Consider the following 11020-nt stretch of genomic DNA (forward strand, 5'->3'; position numbering starts at 1 on the left):
CATGGAGATAGTTTTCCGAGGTTTTCCATTTTCACACCAGGCAAATGCTGGAGATGTACCTTAATTAAGGCCACGGCCGATTCCTTCCCATTCCTAGGCCTTTCCTATCTCATCGTTGCCATAAGACCTATCTGTGTCAGTGCGACTTAAAGCAAATAGCAAAAAATTACTAAACTCTTTTCAGTTCTAGTAACTTATGGAAATCGAATAGTCAGACTTTCATATTTAAGTTCAAGAATAAGTTGTAAAACGTTGACCGTACGGTGAGCTTGCTTTCGAAAGATGGGTTCGAATTCGATCGTCGGTAACACGAGGCAAATGGTGGGGCTGTACCTTAATTAAGGCCATAGCCCCTACCTTCCCAGTCCTTGCCCTTTCCCCTTCTTGCGTCGCCGAAAACCTTCGATGTGTTAGTGCGGCATTAGACCACCAGCACAACAAACAAAAGTAAATAAAGGAAAGTTATGATAACGTTTTAATAATAAATAATTAAAATAAAATAATGATGATTTTGCATTCCACTGTACATTCCTTACAGTCTTCAGAGACGCTGGTGTGCCGCAATGTTGTCTTTGAGAAGTTCCTGTACGTGTCGGTAGATCTACCCGACATGAGGCTGGCGTATGTGAGCAAATTCAAGTCTCACCGACCCGGGATAAAAACCCGCCAACTTAGACTCAAAAAGCCAGTCAAACCGGCTCATTTTGATAGTTCTCAATTTCCTTTCTATTACCAATTCCCGGCACTAAAAGCCATACGCCATTTCATTTCATTTCATTTCATTTCCACTTCCGGAGGTGCATATGCCCTAAGGTTCACTCAGCCTACACCAAAAATGAGTACCAGGTTAATTCCTGGGTGCAAAGGCGGCCGGGCGTAGAGCTAACCATTCTACCCCATCACGTGCCGAGGTTAACAATGGTGGAAGCCTTTACCTTCCACTTCTCCAAGGGCCTTCATGACCTGTACGGAGGTGACTTTGCTTTATATAATGAGAAAAACGCACTCACCGCTTTCACTAATTTTATTACCAACTGTACAAAGTTTTCACGGCATCGAGTGGTGAATACACGAACTGCTGCGTAACTTATTTTGTTAAAAAGACCCTCAGATAACACATCTCGTCAAAACATAGAAATGCAACTTTTACACCGCAGAGTGTTTTGTTCAGCCCTGCTGTAAAATGTTTCGTTGCTGACTTTGGGTCTCTTTCCGCGCAACGGGTCACATTTTCTCTTAACAACGTTAGATATAAAATAAATACCAAGCATAGAGAAATAGGAACGAAGTTTAATACTACAACATCCACATATATTCAATTAACCAATGGCTTACTTACTGAATTGTATTTTTGTAAACTTTCCCATCATTTTACTCGTACCGGGCGAGTTGGCCGTGCGGTAAGGGGCGCGCAGCTGTGAGCTTGCATCCGGAGGGGAGGGGGGTGAGGTTGAACTGGTCTGACGGTTAGCACAGGGAATGGGGTCGAACTGGTCCAACGGTTAGCACAGGGGGTGAGGTCGAACTGGTCCGACGGTTAGCACATGGGATGGGCTTGAACTGGTCCGATGGTCCGACGCTAAAATATCAAAACCAAGGATCGAAGAAGCCTTATCGTCCGCTCATATACTATACCAACTGTTCCAATAAAATTTCACAGCCGGGCTGAGTGGCTCAGACGGTTAAGGCTCTAGCCTTCTGACCCCAACTTGGCAGGTTCGATCCTGGCTCAGTCCGGTGGTATTTGAAGGTGCTCAAGTACGTCAGCCTTGTGTCGGTAGATTTACTGGCACGTAAAAGAACTCCTGCGGGACTAAATTCCGGCACCTCGGTGTCTCCGAAAACCGTAAAAGAGTAGTTAGAGGGACGTAAAGCAAATAACATTATTATTATTATTATTGTTATTATTAAAATTTCACAGGACAATATGGTAAATATATGTATTGGCCTGTCGGCCTTGTCAACTTATAACTTCTTCCTTGGATCGAAGAAGCCTCATCGTTCCATCTGAATTATACCAACTGCCCCAATAAAACTACACAGGACAATATAGTAAATATATGTAGCGGCCTTTCGGCCTCGTCAACGTATATATGCAGTGGCCCTTTGGCTCAACTAGGTTAGGTTAGGTTAGGCTAGGCTAGGCTACGTTAGGTTAGCTTAGCTTAGCTTAGATTAGGATCGCCACTTTCCACCTGATTGTGTCTTGTCACCTTTTGAATATTTAAATCCCTCAAAAACGACTGACTTCAAGCCCCGGCCACTTAACATGGAAACAATTGTACACCTCTGGTAGGACTATTCTGAACTGAAACTGTCTGAGAACCGACACTGAGTCTAGTGAAATGAGTCAGTTGTCGCTTGCCAACTATCCGTGGAAACAGTTCAACCGCGACCTTTTCGCTATGAAAGAAAAATATCCTTGGAATATTTTGACCGTCGGACCAGTTCGGTACTTCCCTTCCCCTTTCCTCTATGATTGGCATTCTCGTTAAAACGGTATTCGTATGATTAGTTTTACGTCCCACTAACTACTTTTAGGGTTTTCAGAGAAAAAGAGGTGCCGGAACTGTGTCCCACTTAAAACCGTATTCAACACCACCGCCACCAGCACCGCGGTGAAATGAACAGAGGAGCTGCAAACTTCCATATTTATGTTTACGATTTTAAAAAGCGCAGCGTCAGAGAGCTCATTTTAATTGTTCATTATAACTTCCCTTAGACACTGTAAAAAGATATTGCGTCTCCTTTCCTCCATCTAATTGGTCATTAGAGTGCTGAAAAATACATGAGTCATCTGACAACTGACATATTGTTTCATTTCAAGACAGCATCTGCGCGAAGAGAAACGAATCTTACGGACATATTAAATCAAGTAGAATGTATGAAAGGAATCTCTTCTTAAACCAGTATTTCATATTTATGTTTACGATTTTAAAAAGATAGAAAGATTTAAAGAGATAGTGAGATATTCTGCAAACGTCACACAATAGATTTGAGATTCAATAAATGGGGAATTATTCCTAACTCAGTTTTCCGTCTGTCATATCACATAAAAATTAAGATGATAATTTCCATGGTTACATAATACATAAAGATTACTGCATATGTTCGATTGATAGGATGGCATCTTAATGTAATGGCCATATGCATAGCCTTATTTTGACATTATGAATAGGACAGCTTGAAGCTTATTCCGACCAAATTTCTTTGAGTTTATATTATTATTATTATTATTATTATTATTATTATTATTATTATTATTATTATTATTAAAATTCGAAAATCTGTACAACTTCCAAAAGGAATTAGTTGTTAAGGACTTGTACACCACGTAGTTTCATAGATGTTTATAGTTAAATAATAATGTTATTAGTTCTTACGTTCCACTAACTATTTTTACGGTTTTCGGAGACGCCGAGGTGCCAGAATTTAGTCCCTCAGGAGTTCTTTTATGTACCAGTAAGTCTACCGACACGAGGCTGACGTATTTGAGCACCGCCAAGTCGGGCTCAGAAAGCCAGCGCTTTACCGTCCGAGCTACTCAGCCAGGCTTACAGTTTTAACTTTGTTCTTATTGTTGCTTGTTGTAATTATTATTACCACCATTATATTTGTAAATATTACGTATTAGAGAATATTCTGTCACCGTCTACTGTAACTGAAGAAGTATTCCGGTCATGGATGCAAATCTCTAAAAGTTTGTTCGCAGAAGAAATCCGTGATAGTTCGATTTATCGTCCATATGCGCATGCGCGGTTGGCAACTAGTTTGAAACGTGACGAGCTAAATTTTCTCTAAGAACGAAAGTGGTTGGACGTCAACTGTTTTGAACCAACGTGTTTTGTACTCTGTGAGCTTCAGAAATTAATTAGGATTTTATTCTTAACTTCAAGTTTAAAAATGGATGGTAATATGAAATATGTATGTACTTAACTTACTACTTAGAGCCGGTATTATAATAGAGGTTTAAACTGTGGGTTCAGTTTAAACTTCGGTTTATCTGTTAGTCGCGTATTATAAAACTTAATCTTAACTTTAACTAGAGATTAATTTTACTGCCACTCATCTACCGTTTAAACTAAAGTTTAAGAATACATAACCTTACAACATAGGGGAACGAATGGATCTGGAAGATATTTTTGAGTTGTTTGAAGAAATACTAAGCGATGATGAAGTGGTTCAAATTATTGAACGACCACGGACACCACGAGTTTTTCGATCAAGGGCACGTCACTTTCATGTATGGAATGAAATAGTTTTAAAATAGGTTTAGGCTTACGAAGCAGACCGTCATAACCTTGTTTCAGATAATTGGTGCTAGAATAAAACATGCAACGAAAAGGTAAGAATGTAAAAATGACTTTTTGAACTGTTTGAATGTCAAAAATGTAAATTTTAGAAAATAAATTAATTTCCATCGATATCAGAAATCATGCTGTAGAACCCTTTAGTCAGCTACTAATAGCATTGCGGTTTTATGCCTCCGGTAGTATGTTTATTACAATGGGAGATTTCGGAGGAATTCATAAGGCCACTGTTTCACGTTCTATATAAATATTTCTTTACTGATTGCACAAGCAATTCTGTTTCCTTACAAGTACAATTAGGACAACGTTTATTGTTTTTATCCGCCATTTTACCTACAAGAAGTAAACAAAACATTATCGGTAGTCATCTTTTTTTGCAAGTCACTGCTACCAAGATCGTATATTTCCTCCTTCACCTCAGTTTAACTTAAGCCGGCCATTATAAGACTCAACATCGGTTTAACTCAAGTTACAGTTTAACTCAATCTACAGTTTAAACCTTCATTATAATACCGGCCCTTATTTAGACATAAATACAGAACTGGGGTTATCTTTTTATATTTGGTAAATGTTACTTATTTTGCAGGTTACTTGAGCAAATAATCACGGCCGTGAAGTAGGCCTAATTCTCAGGTAAGTTACGAAACATACATAGATGGTAAATTCTGACTCGCTGACTGAAAGAGTTTTCGTCCAGGATCAGAAACTGTCCCAGCGGTTGGCTGACGGTTTCCAGCAGTTCGAAAACCTTGTACGAACAACACATTAATAGTCAGCAACTCTGATAATCGCTACTACGAACGCAAATTTGAATGTGAGCATGCGTCTGACAGTTGGCAACAGTTTCAGACTGTACTACGAACAAAGCTAATATATAAAATCCCTATTCCGTCCGTCATTCACAGCGGTTATGAAAAAACGAGAATGTTACAACAACTGAAATTCGCACCAGATGGATGTGGTTGTCTCCCTTTTACAACAAAAATACAACGAAAATCTCACAAGCAGGAATTTGGTACTTTTTAAGAAAATTACGTGTCTGAAGCTTGGCTGTAGGTGATTGCCAACGAACACAGAATAACAGAGAGACAGAAACAAATACCGCAATGCTTTCGCTCGCTGAGGCCAAGATATGTTTCCGTCACCATATTAGAATAAGATACGGCAGAACACCTCACTAATGTTCAGCCAGAATTGAAGCCAACGGACACGCATGACCGCCATATTGTTTGGGCAACAATAATATAGACCGGTCTGTTATTGAAAAAGTTACTACACGTAAAGTAAATACAAGCATTCAGTATTATTATTTGAGTTTACTGAGATGTTGAAAGTAGTTGCAACAAAAACGAAGGTACGGACTTAGGGAAGAAATCAGAAATCTACATATAAATGGCGGGCAGAGTTTTATTTTTTACAATGTGCTTGACTTCGCACCGGCATAGATAGGTCTTATGGCGACGATGGAATAGGAAAAGCCTAGGAGTTAAAAGGAAGTTGACGTGGACTTAATTAAAGCACAGCCCCAGCAATTGCCTGGTGAGAAAATGGGAATCCACCGGGTGAGTTGGCCGTGAGTTTAGGGGCGCGCAGCTGTGAACTTGAATCCGGGAGATAGTGGGTTCGAACCCCACTGTCGGTAGCTCTGAATATGGTTTTCCGTGGTTTCCCATTTTCACACTGGGCAAATGCTGGGGATGTGCCTTAATTAAGGTCACGGCTGCTTCCTTCCCATTCCTAGGCCTTTCCTATTCCATCGTCGCCGTAAGACCTTTCTGTGTCGGTGCGACATAAAACAAATAGCAAATAGCAAAATGGGAAACCACGGGAAACCACCTTCAAGACTGCCGACGGTGGGGTTCGAACCCAATATCCCCCGAATGCAAGCTCACAGCTGCGCGACCCTAACCGCACGGCCACTTCGCTCGGTGAGCGGGACGGGTTTGACTGTGGTAAAGCTAGATAAAATGTTGTTCTTGCAGAAATTCTGATGGATTCATCTTCAGGAAAAACTGTATTATGCCTGGAATAGATTTGGAAATGTTGACATACCGAAGATTCTTAAGCGGGGGCAATTTTCTCTAAATTTAGCCTTCTCTGTCATAGGCAACAAGGCACAGGGACAAACTTTACAGAAATTTACATAGATTTGGGATGAATCTCTTCACTCCAGTGTTTACCCATGGGTAACTATAAGCCAATGCAGTTTCTCAATTTTTCGCACATCCATAAACGTCAAAGTACAATTAATTCCTGTTTTCAGTATGCTTAATGAGGAAATTTTATAATTCCTGTTGCAATTATACACAATTGATGTGTACGTAACATGAGAAGTGTAACTTTTGTTCCTAAAATATATTGGCATGTTCATTTCAACCTTCCAATTACATTTTACATACTAAGTTTTTCTGTCGAAGGCAGGCTTACACGCTAGTAAATAATTTTTTTACTGTGGTGTTGCGATATCTTTACCAGTGGCTTGAGTAGGTCGACATAAAACATCTCCTAGCAGCCTTGGAATGCAATATTGAAACTGATATCTTCTTCATACTAAATAATGTGCAAAATTGCTTTCAAGTATTCATCTCGTACCGCGAGAGATTTCCATCGAGATATTCCAAGCTCAATCTTAGGAGCAGTATTCATTTAATTAAACAGCAGTGCATTTACAAACACGTTCTAAGTATGAAGAGATAACGAATTTCGAGAATTGGACACTTGCAAATTAAATTGCTTTTTTTACGATTTAATTTAATTATAAGCATCTAGAAACCCTACTTAATATTCGCTTCGAAGACAGGAACGTGAAAACTTTATAGCTGAGAAGCTTTACTGCAGTGCCCTAAAAGCTAAGGGAATATTCAAGTTGCCAATTATGTGTTTGTGTAAAACAGCTCTTGCGTTAAAATTAAGGAAATCACAGCCGTAGTCAAACTTGATTATTTTATTACCAATTAGAATCTGAGCTGCAATATTAGCGGTCTAAGAATATATATTGTTCCAATTACCTGCAGAGTCTAGTATTTTTCAAGAACGAAGTGTTTGATACGCTAACTGATTTAACGGAAATGTTATTCAAATTTATAATAATGAATTATTTAGTCACAACGGATATAATGTTCTGACTAAAAAAATAAAAAACAAGAGACGGTTGAGGCGCTGGCCTTCTGACCCCAACTTGGCAGGTTCGATCCCGGCTCAGTTCGGTGGTATTTGAAGGTGCTCAAATACTTCAGCTTCATGTCGGTAGATTTACAGACACATAAAAGAACTCCTGCAGGAATAAATTCCGGCACCTCAGCGTCTACCAAAAACGTAAAATGTAGTTAGTGGTACGTAACGCAAATAACAGTAGTATTAACAATAAAAGAATGGACGAATTTCCAAGTACTAAATGCGCATTCACTATAAAACAAACAAACCTCTCGCGTAACAGCACATTACGGCCTTGAACTGGCAAGACAACTGCTGCCCAGGCAGATGGCCTGCAGATATTGGAGTTACACGTGGTCAGCGTGACAGTATCTTCAATCGTATTGCTTGGTTTTCGTGATCTGTACGCACACTCACACACTCACACACACACACACACACACACACACACACACACACACACCGTGCATAAAAGTTTATCCCCGAACATATTCCACATTGAATAAAGTTAGTAGTTTATATAGGGCTATTGATAGTATAATTTGTTATTTGTCCTATTAAATAATAATAATAACCCTAGCTTATGGTGCCGGACAAATAATAGGCCTACGGTTCTATTATAAGTCTTCTACACTCGATCACAGAAGCTACACAAACCAAAAGTCAGATGGAATTATCTTCTTTACCTATACACTTCGTCTTCAATTAAAAGAACAGCATTTCAGGACTCAGGTTATGCGGGGTCTTCAGTTTTACGTTAAGTCCAAACCAAAGGGTTGTAACTCTTCATTTCAAAGTTCCCACAAGTATTGGCCGGGATTTGAACCGAGGCCACTTTCGTGAGAAGCTAGTGACGATGCCACTCACGTCCTCAAATATAACGGAGTGTTGGAATGCGACTTCTATTATCTTAATAATAATAATAATAATAATAATAATAATAATAATAATAATAATAATAATACCGAGCGAGTTGGTCGTGAGGTTAGGAGCTCGTAGCAGTGACCTTGTATTCGGGATATATTGGATTCGAACCCCACTGCCGACAGCCCTGAAAGTCTTTTTCCGTGGTTTCCCATTTTCACACCGGCCAATTGCTGGGGCTGCACTTTAATTAAGGTCACGCCCGTTTCGTCCCACCCCTATCCAGTCGTCGCCATAAGTCCTAGCTGTGTTGGTGCGACGTAAAGCAATTTGTAAAATAATAATAATAATAATAATAATAATAATAATAATAATAATAATAATAAATATAAGGCCTCACCTACCATGTGCAAGCATTTCAATTTAATTCCATATAGGCTGACTGCGCGGCAATTTCGAAGTTCTATTTTACTCTGGGAGATGGCAGAGAAAAGAAAGGGCGGGCTCTGGCTGTGTTTTAATTAACTTAGTAATTTTGTTGAGTAAACACCAAATGTATCACCAGATCTGCTACATGCGGACATCGTACGTCGCGAATGGAATTCAAAATCCGGACTACGTCTGCCGGGTCTGAATCCACAATCCTAGGACCCAGAAACCGAAACTCTACCTCTAATCTACCGAGGGAGATTTATATTATCCAGAGGAAAATGTATACATCTGGTCTAGTTCAAGAAAGCTATCAAATATGAAAAATTTTCCTTTCGTGTTCCAGCATCACTAGTCACAGAACTTACCTGCTGAGGACACCTCATGTTCGTAATGAAGAACTGACTCTCTCTTACCGGTTCAGTGCCACCTGCCTTTTCTTATATATACTCGAAGCTAGCCCCGAGATAGTATTCCCATGCGATCATATGACGTAACAATGCGTTGTTGTGTTGTGCGCATGTCAACCCGCCCAGTATTCTCGCTCACACTCAGCTCAGAAAACAAAAGAATTTCAAGAACTCAACTCGACCTTAAGATTACAGGAAACGCACAAATAAACGCTCACTTCCGTTTTTCTTTCACTTTCCTCTGGTACTTGCAGTCATTTATTGTCGTTTGTTTCTATTTGCATCTCTTTGAGCGTGACCCAAAAGCGTAACGGGCTTTCATTGTTATCTGTACACGGAGAATGTGGGATGATCAAAGGTGTAGGAGTTGTAGGCCACACCGCAGTGACCTGCCGCGCTCTTTAATGGCTCATGTTTATGCTAATAAGTCAATCAGTAAGCACAGAGGAATGAATAGCAATTTTATCAGTTCTTCATTGAGGGTTCCGAGCTGAGCCCAGTGTTGCTTCCAATTAATTGAGCGATCATTAAGTGTAATTTTCCATATACTTATGAGGGGTGGAAAGACGTCAAATCGTCATAGTGTGAAATATAAGCAGTGCTAAGATTTTGATGATATGTCATCTTTTAATTGCTCCATAACAGAGATTTTTAACTTGTACAGAAATCCTGATCATAGTTCACACATTATAGAAGTACTAATTTACTAAGTCATTTTTGTTATTTTATATTTTTAGGTCATTTTCTAAAATTAAGCGTCATTATTTTGTCATTTTATGGCATTTTTTGTGTCATTTTCTTGCATGTTTGAGGATTTTGAAGCATTTATGCATTAGTATTGGATATTATCGCAACTTTCAGTGAGGAAGGATACGGAGACTTGATGATCTTCACAACGCTTTGTCAATCTAGGTACTAAAGAAAGTTTGTTCCACTTCTTGGAAATGTCCACATTCTAGGAGAGTCACCTCCAATTGGGGAAGTCTTGCACGTGAACAGTCGAGATTTTCTTTAGAAGACGTGGAGCAATGTTCTCTGTGAAATATAAAGCATTTCGCCTTCTTTTCTTGATACAGCAAAAGACCAAAAGCTTATTATCCTATAATGTCTATAGGCTATACCAGCTCGATTAGCAAATCGATTATAAAATTTTCTTTAAGATTTATGTCATTTTCGGATCATTTTACTGGATTTTAGCCATCATTTTATAGATCATTTTTAACATTTTAGGTCATCAAAATCCTGGCCCTGAACACAAGTAATTACATATTATTTCACGAAATTTATTATTTGTAAGGCATCTACCTCTAGCGCTGATTCTTCACCTGAAGACCTGCCAGGAATAAGGATGTAACCAGAAATGTTTGAAAAATTATTTGTATTTCAGTGGAAACAAGGTCTATTACCACGCCTTTATGCTGTAGTGTCATCTTATGTCTTATAACTTATTCGAACTACACAACCAGAAGAACTTCGTCCTCCGTGGAGTAAGATGGAACATCTGTCAATATGGTGGACAGGGCTTGTATTGGTGCATATTACACTAATATTATTTTCTATCATTTGTGTTTCAAGTGCATGTACAGGATTTCTCTTCCGTTAAATACAAATGTATGACCTACCTGCAGCTTATTTCCCATTGCATCACGTGCAGTTCATACATATTTTTTTAAACCTTAAGTTATAACAATAAAATATTTTTAATAAATGAACTAATTTGTAAACTTGCATATGCAATTGGTTCAAGTAGTGTATACCATGAAATAAACCACGAAAATAAATTTTCTCTCCTGTAATATTACTGATTTGTTGCTTACATCCTTATTCCGAGAGGTTTTCAATTGAAAATGAAAA

At 38.9% G+C, this 11020-nt stretch overlaps 1 protein-coding gene across 1 annotated transcript in view; it reads right to left on the bottom strand.

Annotated features, from left to right (window-relative positions):
- LOC136871142 (keratin-associated protein 19-2) overlaps window positions 1–9162 on the bottom strand; it is a 44145-nt gene extending 34983 nt beyond the window's left edge. The window contains exon 1 of the mRNA XM_067144962.2: window positions 9125–9162. Coding sequence (XP_067001063.2) covers window positions 9125–9142 — 18 coding nt within the window. The 5' untranslated portion in view covers window positions 9143–9162. The remainder of the gene's footprint in view (window positions 1–9124) is intronic.
- Between the last annotated feature and the right edge of the window lie 1858 nt (window positions 9163–11020).

The sequence above is a fragment of the Anabrus simplex genome, chromosome 1, assembly GCF_040414725.1.
Source record: "Anabrus simplex isolate iqAnaSimp1 chromosome 1, ASM4041472v1, whole genome shotgun sequence".
NCBI classification, from domain to species: domain Eukaryota; kingdom Metazoa; phylum Arthropoda; class Insecta; order Orthoptera; family Tettigoniidae; genus Anabrus; species Anabrus simplex.